This window comes from Triticum dicoccoides, chromosome 3A, assembly GCF_002162155.2.
Source record: "Triticum dicoccoides isolate Atlit2015 ecotype Zavitan chromosome 3A, WEW_v2.0, whole genome shotgun sequence".
Taxonomy (NCBI): Eukaryota; Viridiplantae; Streptophyta; class Magnoliopsida; order Poales; family Poaceae; genus Triticum; species Triticum dicoccoides.
In genome coordinates, this window is record NC_041384.1 from 647,007,929 (window position 1) to 647,030,949 (window position 23,021).

The 23,021-nt window shown below is 46.1% G+C and overlaps 4 protein-coding genes and 1 pseudogene across 5 annotated transcripts; all 5 read left to right on the top strand.

The window, feature by feature from the left end:
- Positions 1-884: 884 nt before the first annotated feature.
- Positions 885-2,745, top strand: LOC119269899 (polygalacturonase-like). The gene is made up of 4 exons (XM_037551829.1): positions 885-1,325; positions 1,414-1,703; positions 1,804-2,038; positions 2,347-2,745. Exons 1-4 carry the CDS (start codon positions 885-887, stop codon positions 2,563-2,565), a joined length of 1,185 nt encoding a protein of 394 aa, XP_037407726.1. The 3' UTR covers positions 2,566-2,745.
- Positions 2,746-12,021: 9,276 nt separating this feature from the next.
- LOC119269900 (2-alkenal reductase (NADP(+)-dependent)-like) lies at positions 12,022-14,447 on the top strand. Its single transcript, XM_037551830.1, has 5 exons — positions 12,022-12,401; positions 12,478-12,655; positions 13,044-13,210; positions 13,286-13,368; positions 13,980-14,447. Exons 1-5 carry the CDS (start codon positions 12,150-12,152, stop codon positions 14,356-14,358), a joined length of 1,059 nt encoding a protein of 352 aa, XP_037407727.1. The 5' UTR covers positions 12,022-12,149; the 3' UTR covers positions 14,359-14,447.
- Positions 14,448-14,548: 101 nt separating this feature from the next.
- LOC119269904 (probably inactive leucine-rich repeat receptor-like protein kinase At5g48380) lies at positions 14,549-16,255 on the top strand. The gene has a single exon (XM_037551834.1). The coding sequence runs from the start codon at positions 15,264-15,266 to the stop codon at positions 15,822-15,824; it is 561 nt and encodes a 186-aa protein (XP_037407731.1). The 5' UTR covers positions 14,549-15,263; the 3' UTR covers positions 15,825-16,255.
- Positions 16,256-16,349: 94 nt separating this feature from the next.
- On the top strand, positions 16,350-18,811 carry LOC119269901 (probably inactive leucine-rich repeat receptor-like protein kinase At5g48380). Of its 2 annotated transcripts, XM_037551833.1 has the most exons (4): positions 16,350-17,072; positions 17,210-17,316; positions 17,482-17,689; positions 17,854-18,811. In XM_037551833.1, exons 3-4 carry the CDS (start codon positions 17,660-17,662, stop codon positions 18,727-18,729), a joined length of 906 nt encoding a protein of 301 aa, XP_037407730.1. In that variant the 5' UTR covers positions 16,350-17,072; positions 17,210-17,316; positions 17,482-17,659; the 3' UTR covers positions 18,730-18,811. The 2 variants fall into 2 exon arrangements, with proteins under 2 accessions (XP_037407730.1, XP_037407728.1); XM_037551831.1 differs by having other exon boundaries at positions 16,350-17,316.
- A 798-nt stretch (positions 18,812-19,609) lies between these two features.
- On the top strand, positions 19,610-21,359 carry LOC119269903 (annotated as a pseudogene).
- Positions 21,360-23,021: the final 1,662 nt, after the last annotated feature.

Sequence of the window (23,021 nt, forward strand, 5' to 3'; positions counted from 1 at the left end):
CTGAAACATAAGCTGCATGGTGATCTTGATTTCCAAATGCAGCCATAGAAGTTGCTAAGTGGCCAACCCAACTAGCAGCAACTAGACGGTACAAATGTGTGCGGATCTAGAAGCGCTGCGCCTTTAGTTTGTTGATCAGGTCGCGGGATTCTCCAACTGGGAGCTCAAGTTTTGAACTCGGTCGCAAAAGCCTTTTGAACTGTTTTTCTTTTTGACAAAGTTGTACTAAATGAAGGTCAATTAATATAAAAAATTGAAGGGAGTATCAACATACTCCTTCCGTTCTAAAATAGATGACTTAACTTTGTACTAATTTTAATATAAAGTTGAATCATCTATTTTAAAACGAAGGGAATATAATGAAACATCAAAAGAATACAAACATAATAAGCATACAACCGGCCTCACAAGAGTAAACAATCGTTCTTGAAACATGTAAGAGTAAACAATGCGTTTGCTCCACAAAACCATCAACGATCAACAAAAGCAGCTAGCACACACATGAAATTTGCATGGGCCGCAATGGCATGATTCCAAGAACTCACCAAACGCATGCACTTTAGAAAGTGTTATCATACGCACATGGGACTTTCATAGTCTCTCATGTCAAAGATCACTAACTACCAGCTGGTCTCCCATGGTAGGTAAGTACCGTACCCAACCCTGCTCGATCACCATGTCCTAAAGCACTAAATAAGGCTCTAATTAAATTACTGATTCACCAGCTTGATTCACTTTCCATAAAAAACCCGGCCAAATTCGGCCACTATAAGTACACGTGTCCACCTCAGTAATAACATTCCTCCTGCAACACCGTCGACGTACGTACCTACCAAGCACCTGCAAGCTCGCGACGCAGACAGCAGCTCGGTCGCGCGGTCACCATGCTGGGCCTGCTCGCGCACCTCCACGCGGCGCTCGTGTTCCTCCCCAACAACGGCGGCCCGGGGGCGGTGTACGACGTGGTGCGCTACGGCGCCCGCCCCGACGGCATGACGGACGCGACGCTGCCGTTCCTGCGCGCGTGGGCCGACGCGTGCCGCTCGCCGCGCCCGGCCACGGTGCTGGTGCCGCCGGGCGTGTTCCTGGTGGGGAGCGCCACGTTCATGGGCCCGTGCGCCACCCCCGCCGTCACGTTCGCCGTGGCCGGCACGCTGCTCGCCCCCTCGGGCTACGGCTGGGACAGCGCCTCCCCGGGGCGGTGGCTCACGTTCGAGTCCGTGGAGGGCCTCGCCGTCTCCGGCGGCACCCTCGACGGCCGCGGCGCCCCCCTCTGGGCCTGCAAGCAGCAGCAGCCGCGCCTCCACTGCCCGTCCGGCGCCTCGGTACGTGCCTCGCATATATGTCTCGCAGAGCTCGACGATTTCTAGCTAGGTGATCTTGACGATGCCATTTGCGTGCGTGGGCGTGCAGTCGCTGACGATCTCGAACTCGAGGGACGTGGTGGTGGACGGGCTGAGGTCGATGAACAGCGAGCTGTTCCACGTGGTGGTGCTGCAGAGCAACGGCGTGACGCTGAACCGGGTGACGGTGGACGCGCCGGAGGACAGCCCCAACACTGACGGGATACACATCCACATGTCCAGCCACGTCTCCGTGTACGACGCCAACATCCGCACCGGCGACGACTGCGTCTCCGTCGGGCCCGGCAACTCCAACCTCTGGATCGAGCGCGTCTCCTGCGGCCCAGGCCACGGCATAAGGTGCACAACAAGTTTATCGCTGTGATTTTTGGGTCGGAGTTTGCAAGATTAGAGGACCTGAGCTAACCCAACGACATCATGTTGATTGTGTTTAACTTAGCATCGGGAGTTTGGGGCATCAGCAAGGGCTGGACATGGAGGACGTGCAGAACGTGACGGTGAAGACGACGTGGTTCACCGGCACCTCAAACGGGCTGAGGATCAAAACCTGGGGGAGCTCCAAGCAGGGTTTCGTGAGGGGCGTCACCTTCGAGGACGCTACGATGACCGGCGTCCACAACCCCATCATCATCGACCAGAATTACTGCCCCCAAAAAGTTGGGTGCAGCGACCGGGTAATGTTCCAAACAAGTAGGAGTACTCCATATGCCACATATTCATGCATGTATACAACATTAGCTTTTTTCAATCTGTATGAAATGGTAATAATTTTGAATGTGACATGGACGGCTTAAATTTGACAAAAAACGATGAAAAACGCTCAAGATCCGAGCTGCTGAACCTGATTCGAGAAAACGCTGCCATGGCAGCAAAAACGTTTATATATTATTATACTTCGTATTCACGTTTTCTCCATATGTTAATTAATTGGGCTGTTGTTAGTGCTAGTACTAAATATTGATTTGGTGTTTCTTGTTTACAGAGCTCGAGCATCAAGATCAGCGAGGTGAAGTACGTGGACATACGGGGGTGGTCGACGACGCCGGTGGCCGTGACCTTCAACTGCAGCAGGAGCCACCCGTGCAGCGGGATCAGCATGCAGGACGTGAAGCTGATGTACGACAGGCGGGTCGCCAAGTCCTCCTGCCGGAACGTTCAGGGGAGGTCGGTGGGTCTCGTCCTGCCGCCAAGCTGCCTCTGACAACATTGACGACGGCTACACTCATGACGACGAGATGCCACACACGTGTAACATAACTGGCGCGGAATGTAATCGTAGTATAGTGGATAGTGACGTGGTGTGATAATTTACGATTATATTTATACTGTAATTTGGTGCATAATGTTTTTTAGAAACGTTTCAATTTGTGGGATTTTTATATGTGGAGCTCAGAAGTTCCGAATCATTTGAAATCTAATTTATTTTTGCTAGGAAAACAATCCCTTCCCGATTTCATCGACGGAGGCAAGTATTTGCAACAGGCCCAAAAGATCTGTAAAAGCAAAATGTGTCCTCTCTACATCAGAGGATGAATTAGGAATACCATCATGTAGTTGGTGCTCATCCATTTATGCGATAATCCACCTTGTAGCTACCTCCCCTAATCTTCTGTATCATTGTTGGGGAACCTTTCGTCTGCTTTATTTCTGCAAATTCGACCAAATGTCCATCATGTAGCAAGTTGATGGGCAATATCAGTAGTGTCATTTGGGAAATTTCCGCGAAAGCAAGCATTGTTTCTTGCGTTTTAGATTGCCCAAATAGTGGCTTATAAACCCAGGGGCACCATCTTCCTCTGATCCAAATGGTATGTACACATTGAAAATTCATTTTGCATTGAAGAGCACTTTGTACAAATGTGCAACAAGACACGAGGAAAAGAAGAATTGACAAGCCTCACGAAAAGGTGTTTCTTTTCTACTAACATGTCCTCTGAGTAAAGTATAGAGAAAATATATCTAGTCAAAACTAGCATATCCGCGCGGCGACACGCCGCGCCACGTCGATACATGGTGTTAATAGATAGTGTCTTTCTTATATGCATGAATTTCAAATCAAAGAAACAGAACTACGTTGCTACGTTGTTAAGGTTGTATTGTCAAAAAAGAAACTAATGCATAGAAGCAAACTGAAAAGGATACACTTATTGTCAGCATGTGTGGTGCACCTTAGATATCAGAAAGTACATGTTGACACTTTCCTAATAAAACTAAATGTCATTCATTTATTTCTAACCTACATCATTCTACTTATTTCCGATATAATGTGCAAGAAAATTGAACAACACTAAAGCGCACACTCCATGTTGAATTCCTTCTTTCAACTTTTGAACTAAATGTGAACCAACAACGTGAAAAGGAATAACGAAGTAGTTGCAGGGCAAAAGCACATTATTTCGTGCGTGTTTGGGGTGGCCTATTTGTTAGTGTAGACGATGTTCGTGGCACTACTTGATCAAAGCATGCATTACTCTATAAGTAGTAAAAGGAAATTTAGAAAAACAAATACCATTTTCTAAACAATAACAAAATGGGGGAAATCATGCATCATGAATAAAGTTGTAATTTCAGAAAAAATATTGTCTGCGGAAGTTATTTCAATAAAGCAAGCAAACACATAAAGACAAGGTGTGGCACTAAGAGGAGTGTCACATATAAATAAGATGGATTCTGTGCGCTCAGAAAAACTGAAAGTAAGAATTATCACCCAATTCTGAAATTGTTCACTAACTGAAGCAAAATCCATAATTTGCTCTTCTTAGTTCCTTCGTTCAGCAGTAACAGAAGAATATCAATTATATAATCCATACATATTTGTGTTTAAAGAAACATAGACGCTCTATTTTTTTTTCAAAATTGGCATGTTCTAGAGAATATAAGATAGGTATTAAAAAATCATCGCTAACATAGTGGTACTTTCAGCGGGTAGAGTTTTTTTTTTTTTGAAACGGAAGCGGGTAGAGTTTTATGTACAAATTAGATGAGCATCTCCAGCCGCGCCCCCAACAGGCCCTTCTCAGGCGATTTTGCCGCGCCGGCGCCAAAAAACGGCCCAGTCGCGCCCCCAGAAGTCCGTTTTTCGCCGCCTCGGGCCAAAACTGGTGCCGACGGACCCAGGCCGAACCCGGCGCCCTGGGGGGCGCTTGGGGAGCCAACACAAGCGAAAAAGGCGCGTGGGTCCGCCCTGGCGGCGACCCGAAGGCCTTTTCCCGCCGTTTCTTGACGCTTTCCCCTCGCATCCTTCCCGCTCGCTCGCCTTCCTCCCGCCATTCCCTCCCTTTCTCCCGCCAAATCCCCTCCCGCTCGCCTTCCAGTCGCCGCCGAAGAAGTACGCCATGCCGCGCGCGGCGGCAACCACGACTGGCACCGTGGCCCAGCCGAAGCAGAGGAAGCCGAGGGCGCCGCCATTGAAGCCACCGGGCATGTCGAACGCCGAGTGGAGGGTGGAAATTCAGCAACGCGACGCAGTCACCGTCGACCGGCGGAACATGGCCATCGCCAAGAAGGCCCGCGACAACGCAGCACGCACGGCGGCGTCCTCCTCATCGGTCGACCACGCGAGGATGATGAATCCACCTGCCGTCAGCCACGCCCAGTACGTGCCCTAGGGACAGCAAGGCGTCGGATCTCCATGGGGACCGTCGTCGCCCGGCTACGCCGACGGCGATGCGCACGGTGGGTTCAACCCAAACGTGACCTTCCCCCATGGCCACCCCGCGACGCGCACACCCTCGCCCGCCTTCGTCGGCGTGCAGTACCCTTCATACAACTACTCGCCGCCCGCCAACGCGTCCACACCGACGCCCCATCTCCGCCGTGGACCGCTGCCCTTCTCGCACCTCGGCGACACCGACGACACAGGAGCCGACATGGACGACATCATCGCGACAGGATCGACCGCGGCCGCCGCGTCTCCCGGGTTCGCCACCCAGGACGAGGTAGTGGATCTCAGCGGCGACATGGAGGCCGAGCTCGGCTACGTCTACGGAGAGGACGCGCACGAAGCGCAGGAACCCGAGGAGGAGGAGGAGGACGAGGAGGAGGAGGAGGAGGAGGAGCCGTCTCCTGATCCGACGGAGGGGCGCCAGAAGAAGAAACGGGCGGCTAGGCCAGGCGAACCGCGCATCAAGTGGACGTCCAAGGAGGAGGAATGCCTCGCTGAAGCATGGAAATTGGTCTGCCTCGACTCGACCACCGGCACGAACCAGAGCTTCGAGACGTACTGGGACCGCATTAAGGCCGAGTTCGACGAGCGAAAGCTCGTCAACCCCTACTTCAAAGGCGTCTACATGCAGCGCGGCTCCAAGGCGATGGCGAACCATTGGGGGCGTATCCAGGGGGCGTGCAACAAATGGCATGGAATCGTCGAGGAGGTCGCGGCTCGCCCGGAGAGCGGCGCCAGCATTGAGGATCAGGTACGCACGCCGTTCGCCCGCGTCTCTTCGTCGTCTACGCCCGCCGCCCGCCAACTGTTTGTTCCTCCACGCAGTTGCTGCGCATGTTCACCATGTATCGGCGCGACAACCTCGAAGCCGACTTCAAGTTCCTCCACGTCTACAAGCGCATTGACAAGTGCGAGAAGTGGGCGGAAGTCCGACGTACCCTCGACAAGGCCAAGGAGACATACAAGCCGGACGCGACGACTCCGGGCGCGTCAGAGGGGCAGCCGGACGGCCACAAATTGGCAAAGAAGAGGAAAAACGCCGACGCGGCAACCGCGCGAGTGCAGGAGTCCATCGAGCATTGCCTCGCCGACGCCCAGGCCCGGGCCGTCCTACGTGAAGAGAAGACCGAGGCGCGATGGTCGTCGCTGATGACGAACAGCGCCATCAAGCTCGACCTGCTCCGGACCAACGTCGACCTGCTCCGGACGAACGTTGCGGCGAAGAAGAGGAACACCGACATGGCTTTTTTGATGGGCGGGGCGGACATACTCCAAAGCAGCGACGAGCAGCTCAGGGCGTGGTACATGGCAGAGCGCGGCCTCATCCTGAACCAGATGCAGACGGCAACACCGACGACGCCGACGACGCCAGCTCCCGCGCCCACGGCCACACGGACGCCAAGTCCGAACGACGCCTCTACATCACCGCCCAGCAGTACCGAAGCCGCGCCGACACAGCCCAGCACCGAAGCAGCTCCAACACCGCCGAGCCCGAGCCCGCGCACGCCGACTCCGCCAACGCCTGGAGCCGACCCCGCCGAGTGATTTGTTGCGCACGTGAACTTGCGGCGTGCGGCGCTCTGTTTTTTGTAACGCCAGACTACGTCCGATCGCCGGATTTGTGGCGTCTTTTGTGAGCGGGAACGACCTAGTTCAAATTTTCCGCATCCTGGGGCCGGCGCTTGGGGGCGTGACTGGGAGCTAGGTCGCCCCCAGGGACCGAACTAGCGCCGGCACGCCCCCAGGCCGCTCTATTTAGGCGTCTTGGGAGGCCAAACGGCTGGAGATGCCCTAACAAAGAAGATAGATAGCATGCCATGTGGAGAAATGTGCATAGACCCAAACAACTAACACATGTGCTTCTGGTCGGGCCGACACCGGTGGATAATGAGCGGCGAGGAGTGGTCGGGCCGACCCCGCATGTGCCGGTGGCAGGTAGGATGCTAGTGGCAGTGGAGGGCAGGTAGATGTGTAGCGAGATGGCAGCTCGCTACTCCCGGGACTACACAGCCGATCTCCAGGGGGCTGGCGACCTGGGCGAGCGCGATCGTGATGCTGACGGCCGAAGGAAGATCCATCACCAGCGCTCCCCACGACCATATTTCAGACCTCTACCTGAAAACCGAATATAGGCAAAAAAAAAAAAAACTACTGATCAGTAGATTGCAGAGAGCAGAGAAGAGGAGAGCAGCTCTCGAGGTCGAGCGCTCTTGTAGTGCCAGGCTGCCAGCAGTGGAGCACACCTTGCCGGTGTCCCCGCGGTCGCTGGCCTCCTGGAGGACCTCCCGCCGTCTGCATCGTCCACGTCCAACTCCTACCCGCTCTTGAGGAACACCACGCCGTACCCCTTCTGCTAGCTGATCACCTCGCGGCACCTCTAGCTCGCCGTCGGTGTTACCTCCGTCATACACCAGATGGGGTACCTCCTGCATGACGCGCTGACCAGGCCGCCGAGGCACTTCGCGAAGGCATGGCGTGCTCCGCGGAAGCGCTGGACTCCAGTGGGTGCTCCTGCTTGGACGCAGGGGGCGACCAAACCGGCGTGTCGTCGGCCGGTCCGTCGACGGGGATCCTCGCCTGCGTCAAGCGCGTTGTCACCGTGGCGTTTCCTCGAGCTTTGCTGTTGCATGTCCGACTCCGACATTAGCATGACGGGTGTGACGGACGGGGTTGCGGTCGAGGCGGTCCTCGAAGAATTTGGTGGCCTTCCGCAACGCGTCGCCGGAACAGCCGTTCTCCGCCTGCATGTTTCTGCCTCTGTGCGGTGGCGCACACCATCATCCGGTCAAGAATCGACCGCGCCACCGCTGCCCCTGCTTTGATATCTGCCGCAGCAATGTCAGCCGCTTGGCCCCGTCAGAGAAGGCCGTGATGGAGAGTCCACGGGCCCAGGGGCCACGCCGGGGACTGGCGGTGGCCAACGGCGAGGCACGGGCTGACGGCATGCTAGGTGTGAGCGCGGCAGTAATTTAGAAGAGTGATGAAGTTCAGAAGCTAGATGAGTATGCTCGGCACGAAGGAAGCAACTCCTTCCTTTTATAGGCGCAATCTGCGGCGTATGGTAGGCGGCGGGGTTTGAGATAAGAACGGAAAGAGAAATCGTATGCAATTGATGAGTTCCTCCTCGAGAAAGAATCGAGAGAAATCTCGGAATCATCGAGAGAAAGAATCGAGAGAACTCAGTTCTCTCGGAACGCACGCCAACACGTGGTCCATCAGGGCAACATGCAACAACCGACTACAAACCATCACGATCCAGTCAAAGAAAAAAAAACTCCCAAACAGCTGCATGCATACAGACGAACCGCTTAATACTCACGTAGTCAACCATGCAAAAGGAATATTTTATCCTATACGAAATCGCTAGACCCACCCCAAAAGCGTACCTGCCCAGGTCCCCCACTAATTGACGCGTCAGCCTCCTATTGGTCCCATTTTTACTGATTGAAAAATGTCAAAAAAAACCAGGTAAACTAAACCTGGCTAGATTTAGTATATGTATAATGCTTGTATGAAGCACAAACCAACATAAAATCTTAATTTGGGGTGTAACTTGGACTTTTGTAACCAAGTTTTAGGATATATGCCAAATGGAATTTAGTTGCAAGCTAAAATATTTTACAAAGTATTTACCCGTTGTTCATGGGTCCATACCACTATTTCATTAACATTGGAAACACAACACCATCAAGTAACCTTTCCATTGCTACCCACATTTCTATATATTGTCCCCTGATATTTCTTCTACAACTTAAACATGGAAAACCCAAACCTTGGTCATCATAGTATAGATTGTTGATGTTTTGAGAGAATGTAACGCTCTATAACATTGCAAATGCTACAACAAGAGGTTAGTTGACAATCGACCAGTCCTCACAAACCTTAGTCGTTTTCCCATTTCCCTCTTTCCTTCTACATAAGGAACAAAACAAGCCTTCAATTCCATCATTTTAAACAATGACTGGCATGCTTACTTCAAGATTTATGTTTCTTAAGACATCTCGCCTTACCCCCTGCCAATTCTCCAGCTAATTTCGTACCAGGTTTGTACAACATGTGAGAATTACCTATGAGAGTGTCGATGTTCTATTGATTGTTGACCCATCACGAGCATCATGCTAGATTATTGTATTATCCCCTTGGGATATTATCCGCCTTTGGCTCGTCATCGACCAGGCTTCTATCAAGATCCATCCTGAATTCAAGTGGCAAAGGGCATAGAGTGTGTGTGTGTGTGTGTGTGTGTGTGTGAGAGAGAGAGAGAGAGAGAGAGTAAAGAGGGAGAGAGAGAGATCACTACTAACACTTCTAATTTAATCAATAAACACATTTTGTTTGCAAAAAATCTAATCAAACTGATCGGATACACTCAGCACGAGTAGAGTAGAGATGTGTGGCATCATCCATAAGATGGCAATCGTAGTACATGGTAAACTAAGAATACTAAAAGAGTGTATGCATATGTCAATACTACACACAAGACATGCACAAGTAGTAAATATGTGTATGCAAATGTTATTTGTGTAAGCAACATATAACACCACACGACATGTGTGACAAGCGGAGTCGAAATTAAGTTATGATGATTTGGGTTGCCAGCTCTACTTTAGAAAATTACATAATCCAAAGCAAAATATAATACCAAGGAAGTAAAGTAGTGTCATGGTAACAACAATAGGAGTTTGAATCAATACATCATGTCAAATATCTAATATGCTATTTTAATTGTTAGAAAACTAATTAAAACAAAACAAAACAACATATGCAAGATCGCAAATAACATGCTATGTTAAGAAAGTGTGCCAAATAATGTTTATCATTATTTATGGATATACACTGACAAATATTGCATCATAGAGACCTAATATCGCCTAATAAAAACCCAAACCCAATCCAACATTGGTATGTGATGATCTTGCCCGTATCCAACTTTAAAGTGTTTGCTACCAATATTTATTTCTCTAGAAAATCTCTAAGGACACATCATGCTAAAGTACGTACCCCTTCTATGGTGTCTAATCTCCTATCAACAAAAGAATATAGGAGAGACATATGCGAAGAATTAAACAAAAAACTTCACATGAAGAAAGAAGTAGGAAAGAGATACACAAATAAAGAAGAACAACACTACGTCTACCTCTTCGGTGGCAGGGACCAGGGAGGAGAATCATAATGCTCAGCTTCGACTAGTAGATAGCAGACGGATGACAACATTTCTTCTTCGAGTCAGTCTTTCGGGCTCCAATTCTCCTCAAGTTCGTCCATCGAGACAGATTAGACGGAGCTCCGACGTAGATCCTCACCAGCTCCTCGGGGCAGTGATGTTAGGGTTTCTCATCATGCATGCGCAATGGCGAGATTTCGTGTCAGCTTCTTCAGATTGATTCAAGGGTCAAACAACGGCGACTATGGCTCCAGAGCGTTGTTCTTTAGGGGCACGTGCATGATGACTTACCGGCTGTCATCGATAAGGTTAATCGGCTCCAGTATGGGAGTGGCGACAGCGGCACGTCGGTGGCTCGTTCTGACAGCAATAGTGGTCGTGTGATGGTTTGAGGACCTTGATGTAATTTTTATTATGTTGGGGATGCTTCATATTTCTGGTGAACCTTTATAATATAGATACAAGTCCTTGTGGCAAAAGAAAACAATGTTCAAATGCTATGGTTTGTGAGTTCTTTAAATAAAAAAATGCTTTCAACTAAAAGTACATTTGAATATAGGAGTTTTAAATATGGAAACTTACAACACTATAATCAAATAACACAACTGCAACACGAGCAATGATGAGAGGGGTGCATGAAGAGAATCATAATTTAAATTTTAAGCATCAATGTTTATATAAAATTGCCAATGAAATTTCCACAAAAACATACTACTAAAACGCAGACACTCGAGGAACAAAGTGCAAATAAACAACTACAGAGATGTGAATGGAAGTCTATTGATTTGATCTCGAACAGTGTTGGATTTTTGTAGTCCTCTATTCTTAAATAGGTACAATCCATTGCCAGTTTTTTCTTCTAATCATGCAGCCATGGCACATCAGCACATGTACATGTCAACCATAAGTTAATTTTTTTGCATGCAACCCACTATCTAATTTTCCTTAGCACGCAGCTATGCTGATATTCTCCATCATACGGAAACCAATATTCAATGAAAACTTCATGAAAACCATATTTTAAAGTTTTTAAAAATCTAAAAAATGTGGGATGTTAGAAATGTGAGTTTTATTGCTACACAAAATTTCAAGTTGAAAAACATTACGAGATGTAAGCTATGAAAAAGACAAATTCAGCCTTGAATAGTGACATTACTATTCGACATTATTTAACGCTGATTTTGTCTTTTTCATACCTCACATCTCGTAATGTGTTTCAACTTGAAATTTTGTGTGGCAATAAAACATCACCCTCTTAACATCCCGTAATTTTTTTGATTTTTTTTTAAATTTCAAAATATCTTTTTCTTGTGGTTTTCATCGGTTTCCACCGAATGTTGGTTTCCGTATGATATTCTTCCATGCGAATCAACTATGCTTAAGTTACTTTTTGCATTAATTTTACCACCAATCATGCCACATTAGGAAGCCATGCATACCACTTATAAGTTATATTTTTGAATTCTTTTTTATGTTATCATTGCGATATATACGTCGGATAATTGGAGCACACATGCATAGCTTATGGTTCAATTTTTTATTAGAAAATGACATTATGTTAAGTGCAATAAAAAATCACCTTTATACATCATTTTGGTGTATACTATTTCATATGTTTACCATTTTAAAACTATATATAAATTGAGAACACTCCTACTTTTGTTTTTACATTTTTAGTTGTTTTTAGCACATATACAATTTTTTTTGAATTGCATATGCATTTTTTTTAACAAAACGTAGTCACCATTGACGAGACTAACGGCTGAAAATGATTCGGCAAAGTTGACCCAACCGGTCTCCCCCCTCCCGACCGTCGGATTCAGCTACCACCCGCGGCACCCCCACCTACCTAAACCTCGGCGACTCTCTTCCCCCCACTGTTCACCGGCAGCTTACCTCACCTCGGCGAGTTCCACTCCATCCGCCAAAGACGCTCTCTACTCCCCGGACGGCGGCAATGGAGCAAGCGAGCCCGCCGGCGGGGTCGGCGAGGAACAGGAAGGTGGTGCTGCGGGAGTACATCAGCCGCGCGCCGAGGGAGGACGACATGGCGCTCGTCGGCGGCGGCGCCGTGCCGCTGCGCGTCCCCGAGGGCGCCGCCGGCCCGGCCGTGCTGGTGAAGAACCTCTACCTCTCCTGCGACCCCTACATGCGCGGCCGGATGCGGGACTTCCACGGCTCATACATCCCCCCGTTCAAGCCCGGATCTGTCAGTCTTTTCCCCCTTCTGACTGCTCTCTCTTGTTGTTGCTGGTTACTGATCAGGCAAAGTTTTATCTGTCAAGGTTATAGAAGGGCTGGGCGTGGCGAGAGTGGTGGATTCCACTCATCCGGGGTTCGTTGCCGGTGACATTGTTTCGGGAATGACTGGCTGGGAGGAATACAGCCTGATCGACAAGCCCGAACAGCTGAATAAGATTCAGCAAAGCGACATACCACTTTCCTATCACCTGGGGCTTCTCGGTTAGTTTCTTGCTGCTATTTTGGCTATTCAGTTGAACCCTGAAGCATCGACAGTATATATCATGAGTGAGGAAGGGCAACACTTACTGCACTTCATTTCTGTTGGAAAGTCTTCCCCTGGTTGCACGAATATGTAATGTGTAATCGAGAAGAAAATGGAGGTCAGAGTAGGCACAAAATGAATAAAGGTGTGTGGTTGAGGGCATTTTTAATGGACGGCTCTCTCGTTGTTAATGAATTGGCAATGGTGTGTTTGAGTGGGTCTATTCACGGGGCTGTTTTAATGGAATTGCAATGTTGTAACCAAGTAGCTACTGTTTCTGATATTGCTGTTTGTTAACTATTCTTTGTTCGGACATGTTCACTAATACTCTGGTCTTCCCCGCAGGCATGCCTGGTTTTACAGCTTATGTTGGATTCTATGAGATCTGCTCACCGAAGAAAGGAGAGTTTGTCTTTGTTTCTGCTGCATCAGGAGCAGTTGGTCAGATTGTTGGTCAACTTGCAAAGCTACATGGCTGCTATGTTGTCGGAAGTGCCGGAACAAATCAGAAAGTACTCATCACGCTTGTAGTATATACATTGTTATCTGTTTAGCTGTATCATTCAGGGTCTACAACAATGTTTCAGGTTGAACTCCTAAAAGATAAGTTTGGATTCGATGAAGCTTTTAATTACAAAGAGGAGCCTGACTTGACTGCAGCCCTAAAAAGGTCAGACCTTCTCCTTCTATAAGATACAACAAAACGCCTAAGAACGAGATAGCAGTAACTTGCATAAACCATAGAATGATCAAGCTAGGTTATAATGAACATCTGAAAGCCATGTTAACAGAATGAACTATTGATGAACCTAGCTGAATTATGAGACACACTTTACCATATTAGGATTATTGTGTGTTTGGTTTAGGAACCAGATGTCCGGGTTCTATGAGCGTAAATGGAGACACTTCCCCCTTCTCCGACATATGAATATGCCTTGCCTTGAAGATAAAGAAATCCTGAGTAAGGAGAGAGATTCTCCACACGAATAAACCATCTGGTCCTAAGTCCAAGCCTAACACGTCATCTCTTATTAACATGGAGAGGAGTACAAAGTAAGAGATATAACAACCCTACCAAAAGTCATGGTTGATCTAATGACGGTCGGATGAATTCTTGGATGAGATGGGCCCGCAAATCAAACATATTGTTCATTTGGCAGATATTTTTTGTCATCATCTGCTTACCATTTTTGTGTAATCAGTAACTCTATTAAACTCAGTAAACAGGGAAAATAGCACCAAAATGATGTTATCTTTGTTTTGCAATCTTTCCATACATAGGTACTTTCCTGAAGGTATTGACATCTACTTCGAGAATGTAGGCGGACCAATGCTAGATGCTGTACTCCTTAACATGCGGATGCATGGTCGCATAGCAGTATGTGGGATGGTCTCCCAGCACGGCATGACTGATCCTTCAGGGATCCACAACCTCTTCTGTCTGGTGCCGAAACGGATCAGTATGAAGGGCTTCATCCAGAGTGATTACATCAAGTTATTCTCACAGTTCGTCGATTACATAACCAAGCATTACAAGGATGGAAAGATTGAATATGTAGAAGACATGAGCATCGGGCTAGAGAATGCGCCAGCTGCCTTTGTTGGTCTATTCAGTGGTAAAAATGTGGGCAAACAAGTCGTGTGTGTGTCACAAGAGTGAAGCACATCTACATTCTGATGAATATTATGAATATCTCATGATTCAAATAATAATAAAGATTGTGAACTGCTCGTGTTGATGTGCATTTATCTGATCTTGTCCATGCTTTGCCCAATATTAAGTGCGAATAAACCAACTTTACGATGGGATAAGATGCTTGATAAGGCATGAGGTTCAGTATCATAACAGTTTCCTCGTAGTAATGCCAGTGAATCTTGTCAAGAACTCTTTGTGCTTTGAAAACAGACATAGGGATATGTTTTTGTGATCTTTAATTATGATTAGTAAGCCATGGTTTGATCCTCAATCCAAGTGCCTACTAGGACCATGAGAAGCATAGTCTTTACTCTTGACAAAGTAGCTGTCTAGCTGTCTGTCTCATATGTCTTAGTTTTCTAGCCTCATAAATCGATGATGTGATACATCAATCCAGAAAGTTCTACCCCTATTTTAAGTGTTGTTCAGTTTATCAGAATGCTTATTACTTGGTTAGACTGGGATGGTGAGCTGGTCAGTCTTTCTTCCGTGTGCTTGCTACTCTCCCATTCAGTAGAGCCGAGGAATTAATTATCAGAAGAAAAGTCTTTGCTCTAGTGAAGGAATTGTCACTTTTAAGACTGTGCCTGTTCAACTAAGCAGGTGGTGGCTGGCTTCTACTTTGGCTTGATCAAGTGCTCAGTTTTCTGAAGCACCTCATCTTGTGTATTTGCATGAAATCAACAAGGCAAGTGCACATGACTTATTTGCATCTCTGGAGTCTGTTTTGTGGTCTCTTCATTTCTGAGCTTTTTTTTTTCAAATAGAGTGTTCAAGTATTTCTTACACAAATTTTATATCAGGTGACGTTCGAATTGACAAGCTGCAACTTTTGGCAGAGCAGCTGTTTGTTTCATTCCACATTTGCGATGGCTTATCATACCAAATTCCTCCTTTTGTTTCTGCTCTTTGGGAGCTCATCGTTTTGTTTTGGTTTTCAACTTGATATCCAGTGCCTGTTGTCTGTGCAAGAATCAGTGATTGATTCCAAAGGCATACTCATGTCCTCATGGGATTTCGTCACCAATACCACCGGTGGTTACATATGCCGATTCACTGGCGTGGAATGCTGGCACCCAGACGAGAACAAGGTTTATGCTTTGCGTCTCAGCAACCTAGGGCTTGAAGGCCCATTTCCTCAAGGTCTTCAACATTGCACAAGCTTGAACATACTGGACCTGTCAAGTAACAAACTTTCAGGACCGATCCCTGCTGACATCTCATGGAGGCTGTCGTATGTGTCATCTCTGGATCTTTCCTTCAATAAATTTTCAGGTGAAATCCCAGATAGTATAGCAAATCTGATAAATCTGAATGGCCTCAACCTTCAGCACAACCAATTAAGTGGACGGATTCCTGCTTCACTGCAGAAGTTTGATGCTTCATACTTTGCTGGAAACCAGGAACTTTGTGGTACACCACTGCACTAGTGTCCTAGGAGGAGATGGAGACTGAGACGGATCAGGCTGACCAGCATCAATGATCAGTCCAGCATCGGAGCAGTCGTCGTGGGGTTCGTGGTGGCCTTCTACTTCCCTCACTGCTTCATCTTATCTGAGAGGCTCCTTGTCCGGATAATATGACCCAGTTGTTCTGGAACTTTGTCTGCCATCAACTTCCGGAGGCCAAACAAGCACTTCCAACAGCAACTTTAGTTCTCACCCCTGCAGTAGCAGTTCACCAACATGTATACCTGGTACCCTAGCGAGTGTAGTGTTTTTTCTTCACTTTTAATGCAAATGGTGCAAGGTATTCTCTTAAGGAAAAGAGCGATGCACGGAATTACAGGTTATATACTTGTAATGTTTTTTGTAGTGTATTTGAGGTTTCAAAAAAAGACAAAGAGTTATATTCGTGTTCACTCTCCCTAATCATTTTCTTGAGAGAAATAAACTCACATCACAGCAGCATAACATATCAAATTTGATCAGCTGAACTTAGAAAATATATATTAGCAGCAAGCTTGATATTTCATAGGGGCGTCTGAATCAGAATAATGCCCCTTATGTTTTCTGCCTAGTAAGAGAGCAGACATCTCAGTTCTGCAGTGTTGTCCTCCCTCGACCTTGAGGACATCTTCTGAAAGTGTCCAGATCTTCTCCACCATGGTATGTTCATACTCTATGTTTGATTTTTTTGTCCAGTGAATATTTTTTTTAAACATGCATGCTATATGTTCTGCTATGGCATGCACACTTTTAAAATTTGATACTGAAATATGACCATGTGGCATGTAACAGAATAAATTGGCCCCAACTTGAATAATTAATACTATACTTTCTAAACTGTACCAGTTTGTGCTGTATGCACAGGAGACACATGGCCGTATTTCTGCATCACAATGTAGGTAGTGTTATAGGAATGATATCCATTCATGTTTTCTGAAAATCCAACAATTTTTTTTAAGATAAAAGGTTTTTTTAGCCCCTCGGCCCCATTATTATTAATGGAACCAGAGAGAGCACACACAAACAGCCATGCTCCGCATGTTCAGCTACAAAGGAGAAGGAGGTCAATTATTTTGGAGTAACAGAAACTACAAATTCACCTCATGAGACCGTGAGGTCAGAGTTCTGGCAGGAGGCCTCAAAATTCTATTCTGCCAGGCGTTGATGTAAACTCCCTCCACACATTCCTCGCGGACAATTCTACCGAGACTGGAGACTCGACGACGCTGGGTTGGTCTTTCTGCCGCGTGCCTTCTTTCCATACTCATGTCATGAGGGCAGCACACTGCCTATCAGAGCAGTTGGATAAGGCTAGAGTGATCATGATTCGCACTGAGACTGATCGGGTGCTTTACAATCTTTTCTAGAAGATACAATCGGGTTATCTTGCATCATCGGTGGTCCATCATGGAGTAGCATCATATAAGTCCCAGCATTTTTGCCCAATGTGGAAAAGTAATTTATAAGTACCAAGGTATTGTTTTATCCTAATTTAATCCAGATACCTACTAGTTAGGGATGGGAGAAGCACTACCCTTACTATTGGCAAAGTTTTACCTGCCTGTCACATACCTCCTCATAAATAGATGATTTGATGGCATCAGTTCCACAAGTTATACACCTAATTTTCTCTCGACAGTGAGTGACTGGTGACCGGTGAGTCTTCGGAGACTATTCACTCAGGATGGGGACTATTGGCAGTAGGCACACGGTTTGTCTTCCTTCCCTTTATACTTCAGGGTTTGACTGAAGAAAAGTCCATACTCAAGTGGAGGCATTCTCTGTTTTAAAAGGCTGCACCCGTTCATCTACTGCAGATGTGGCTTCTGATTTGCCTGGATCAACTGGTGAGTTTTCTGAAGCATCTTATATTGCCTAGGAAATGTCACATGAAATTAACAAAACAAGTGTTTTCCGACTTCTTTATTTGCGCTCTTGGTCTTGGAGAGCAAATTATTTCTTTATTTTTTCAAGTAGCGTGTTCAAGTGTTCTTACACAAGCTTTGATCAGGTGACGTCGGAATTTACAAGCTGCATGGCCAAGCAGAGCTGCTGTTTGTTTTACTCCATGCTTGCGATGGCTGATGATACCAACTTCCTCCTCTTGGTTTTACTCTTGAGCAGCTCATCGTTGTGTTTTGGTTCTGAAGCTGATATCCAGTGCCTGAAGTCTGTACAGCAATCAGTGATTGATCCCAACGGCGTGCTGAAATCCACCTGGAACTTTGAAAATCCCAATCCCACCGACGGTTACATATGCCGTTTTACTGGTGTGGAATGCTGGCACCCCGACGAGAATAGGGTTCTCTCTCTCCGACTCGGCAACCTAGGACTTGAAGGCACGTTCCCTCAGGGTCTACAAAATTGTTCAAGCATGATCGGCCTGGACCTGTCAAACAACAATTTTTCGGGACCAATCCCTAGCGAAATTGCAAGGGAGGTGCCGTATCTGACATCTCTGAACCTTTCGCACAATAAATTTATGGGTTCAATCCCACAGAGTATCTCAAATATTACATATCTGAATCTCCTCAACCTTCAGCATAACCAACTCAGCGGTCAAATTCCACCGCAATTCGATTTGCTTACTCGGTTAACTACGTTCAATGTTGCGGAGAACTTGTTATCAGGGCCTATTCCTTCTTCGCTACAGGACTTTTGGGCTTCGAGCTTTGCTGGTAACCAAGGGCTTTGTGGTGCACCATTGGATGATTGTCCCCCCTCGAGAAGGAGATGGAGGCCGGTACGAATCAGGCTGCACAGGATCAACGACCAGTCGAGCATAGGAGCGGCCGTCGGATTCGTCGCGGGGTTTGTGGTGGCCTTCTACTTCCCGCACTTGTTCGTCTGCTCCGAGAGGCTCCGAGCCTACGTCGTCCGCATATGATTCACTTGTTGTTCTGCAACTTTGTCTGGCATAGCCTCCGGAGGCCAAATGAGCACTTCCTGCAGTAAATCTTTTTTATCTTTGTTCCCTGCAGTAACGATTATCTTAATTCGCATGATAATGCATATGTCAACTCTTCTAGAAAGTCAGAGAAAACAGAGAAAAAATCAGGGCGAAGTCAGAGAAAACAGAAAAATATGAAGAAAACATCAGAAATGTTTTAGAAAAGTTACAATAACATCTCAGAATTTGATTAGGATGTCTACTAGAACTTAAGAAATTCAGTAGCATTCTCATAAAAGGATAATAAATAAAAAAATCATAAAAAATCATGATCATTCATGCAAATCACCATATTCCTGAATTTACATGATTGTTCCTCAATCCTTTGTGAGTTTTCTCAAATTCCATGTCTTCCTCCAAAATATTTCTATGCTTTCCTTTTCTTTATCTTGTAATAAATTCATTTCGTAGGGATTCCAGTTATCTTCTATGCTCTTCTAGAATATCTTAGCTTTTGGAAATCAGCATGCGGTTGGATGATTAGGAGGTTATCCCGAGCCCACCAGGAATAATATCATAGATTTGAAAACTTGTACTCCCTCCGTTCCCAAATATTTGTCTTTCTAGAGATTTCAACAAGTGACTACATACGAAGCAAATTGAGTGAATCTACACTGTAAAATATGTCTACATACATCCGTATGTTGTAGTCAATTTAAAATGTTTAGAAAGACAAATATTTGGGAACGGAGGGAGTATGTCTCATTAAGATGGAATATTGTTTTAGCGGGAGTCGATGTTCCAGTCCACAACAAGACGCATGTGGTGACTTTTCGTCAATGAAGCTCCATGATTCTGGTCTTCAGTAGGCGCTGCATGAGTGTGTGCTCCGTGTGTATGCGTTATGTTGTACTCTGTGTTTCTAAAAAAATTGCTCCCCCTCATTTTCTATAATGTTTTTTAGAAATTACCTTGCACCATATAATCGGACTCCTAACATAGTTAACTCCCTAAACCTGACTTTCTAAGACAATACAACACTAATTTCATTGGTACGTAAACCTGCTGACCTTGACCTGCCTGCCGGCCGGCCGGCCGCGACTGCATTTCCGTTGCCTTGGTACAATGTGCTGGCGTCTACAAGACTTCAGAAATTAACAGGAAAATTACTATATGCTCTATTAGAGCGATTCTCCGTTTTAAAGCGTTGCGCCCGTTCAATCATTGCAGGCGGTGGCTTCTTGGCTGCAACAACTGGTGAGTTATCCCAAACACCTCGTCTTGTCCCAGAATTAATACATGAAATCAAGAAAGCAAGTAAACATGTCTTATCATTTACTCCCTCCGTTCCAAATTACTCAGCGCTGAAATGGATGTATCTAGAGCTAAAATACATCTAGATACATCCATACGTGCGACAAGTAATTCAGAACAGAGGGAGTATCTTTCTGAAGACTGCTTTGTAGTGTCTCCATGTCCTGGCCTTGTTTACTTGAATCCGAGTTTGCAAGTGTTCTTCTTACACATGTTCTGGTCAGGTGACGTTGGCGCTGGAATTGACAAGTTGCGGCTTTTGGCCCGGCAGAGTGATGTCTTAGGATACCAAGTTCCTCCTTTTGTTTCTCCTCTTGAACATCTCAACCTTGTGTTTTAGTACTGAACATGATGTCCGGTGCCTGAAGTCTGTGCAACAATCAGTGATTGATCCCTCCGGCGTACTCAAATCCTCTTGGAACTTTGAAAATACCACCAAGGGTTACATATGCCGCTTTACTGGTGTAGAATGTTGGTACCCTGGCGAGAACAGGGTTCTCAGTTTACGTATTGGCAACCTAGGACTTGAAGGCCCATTTCCTCAAGGTCTACAGAATTGTTCAAGCGTGACCGACCTGGACCTGTCAAATAACAATTTTTCAGGACCAATCCCTCAGGACATTTCACGGCAGATGCCGTATCTGACATCTCTGGACCTTTCGTACAATAGCTTTTCGGGTTCAATCCCACAGAATATTTCAAATATGACATATCTGAATGTCCTCAACCTTCAGCATAACCAGCTCAGCGGTCAAATTCCACCGCAATTCACTTTGCTTACTCGGTTAACTGCAATCAATGTCGCGGACAACTTGTTATCAGGGCCTATTCCTTCTTCACCATAGAACTTTTCGGCTTCGAGCTTTGCTGGTAACCAAGGGCTTTGTGGTGCACCGTTGGATGATTGTCCCCCCCTCGAGGAGGAGATGGAGACCGGTACGAATCAGGCTGCACAGGCTCAACGACCAGTCGAGCATCGGAGCGGCCGTCAGATTCGTCGTGGGGTTCGTGGCGGCCTTCTACTTCCCGCACTGCTTCGTCTGCTCTGAGAGGTTCCGTGCCTAAGTCGTCCGCATATGATTCTGAAACTTTGTCTGGCATAGCTTCCGGAGGCCAAATGAGCACTTCCGGCAGCAAATCTTTTTTAGCTTTGTTCCCTGCAGTAACGATTATCTTAATTCGCATGATAATGCATATGTCAACTCTTCTAGAAAGAGGCAAGGCATCAACTGGCCGTAATTATTTAGGTACCATGTTGACATTTCTAAAGGAACACAGTGAAACTCTACACTTCTGCAGTGCTTTTCTGCCCATTTCCATGCTTTGTCCTTCTTGAACGCATGCACACCTATCGTCTTTTTACTAGCAAGATGTCCCAAGAGAGTACTCCTGAAAGGCTTTGCCCACCAAGCTGGATACCTTTGCGTGTTCCGGTGAAAATTCTTCGGAGACCGAAGGCTCTTGACGCAGGGTTGGTCTCTCTGTCGTGTGCAGCTCACTTATTTCAGTTTCGTTTTCTGTTATTGTGGAGAGCCTGATGCTTCCTGACTGGTTTGTGTCCCGTGCTCATGATCCATCTATGCCGACGGCTTGTCAGCCAGGGATGCCAAGGATGTGCAGAATGTCCCACAAAAAAGTAGGATGTGCAGAATGAACTGGCAGGAGAATGCACCTGCTGCCTTTGTTGGTCTGTTCATCATTGGGTGGTAACAGTGTCGGAAAACAAATCATATGCGTGTCCAAAACGATGAGCTTGTGTACATTCTGGTGTGTATTGAAAATGTCTCCTGGATTCAAACAAGAAAACTTTGTGAAAATGGTTCCAGGGCTTGAGGGAACTGATGAGGATTAATGTGATCTTGTTCATGCTTTACTAAGCCCGGTATCAATGGGAAATGGTAACGTACAATTTTTGATCGATTTGATCCCTCCACTATTGATTAAGCTTTGTTTTAGTCCCCACTTTTCAAAACAAATAAATTTGAACCATAATTTGTGATAGCATATTTACTACCAACCTTACAAAAAGTGGTATGGCTGATCATGTGGCAGTGGTTACGCACTCATGACACTTTAATCATTTAAAATGAACGAATCGTGGAAATAAAAACAATTATAAAGAAGTTAGGGTGGAGTAAGAGAAAACATGAAGAAAACGTCAGAAATGTTCTAGAGAAGTTACAATAACATCTTAGAATTTGAAATCTGAACGAATAAATTAGGAGGTCTACTAGAGCTTACAAGATTCCCGCAAAAAAAGAACTTACAAGATTCAGAAGCATTCTCATAAAAGGATAATAAAAAACTCATGATCATTCACGCAAATCACCATATTCATGAGTTTACATGGTTGTTCCTCAATATTTCGCGAGTTGTCTCAAATTTCATGTCTTCCTCCAGAATATTTATATATTTTCGTTTTCTTTATCTTGTAAATAAATTCCTTTCGTAGGAATCCCAATTATTTTCTATGTTCTTCTAGCATATCACTGCTTTCGAGAATCAACATGTGGTTGGATGATTAAGAGGCTACCCCTGGTCCACCAGGAATAAAATCTCAGATTTGAAAACATGTAAGTCTCATTTAAGGCCCTGAATGGATTGTCATGTTCCCTTTGAATACATCTTCCCTTTGAATACATCTGTAAAAAATACAGGCCTCGGCTCATTGTCTGGCTTCCAGCCGAAAATTGCTGAGCGGCCGGTAAGATACAATTGTAAAATAAACACCCCTGTAATTAGTTACCGGGAATCCAAGCGCGGCCTAAGACATAATATTACTTCAGTGGGAGTCGACATTACCGTCGACAACGAGACACATCTGGTGATTTTTCATCAACCTTGAAGCTCCGTCATTCTGGTCTTGAGTAGGCGCTGCAGAGTGTGTGCGCCATGCGTCGTCCTCCATGTTTCTAAAATGCATCCCTCCCATTTTTTAGAATGTTTTCTGGAAATCACCTTACACCATATGATTG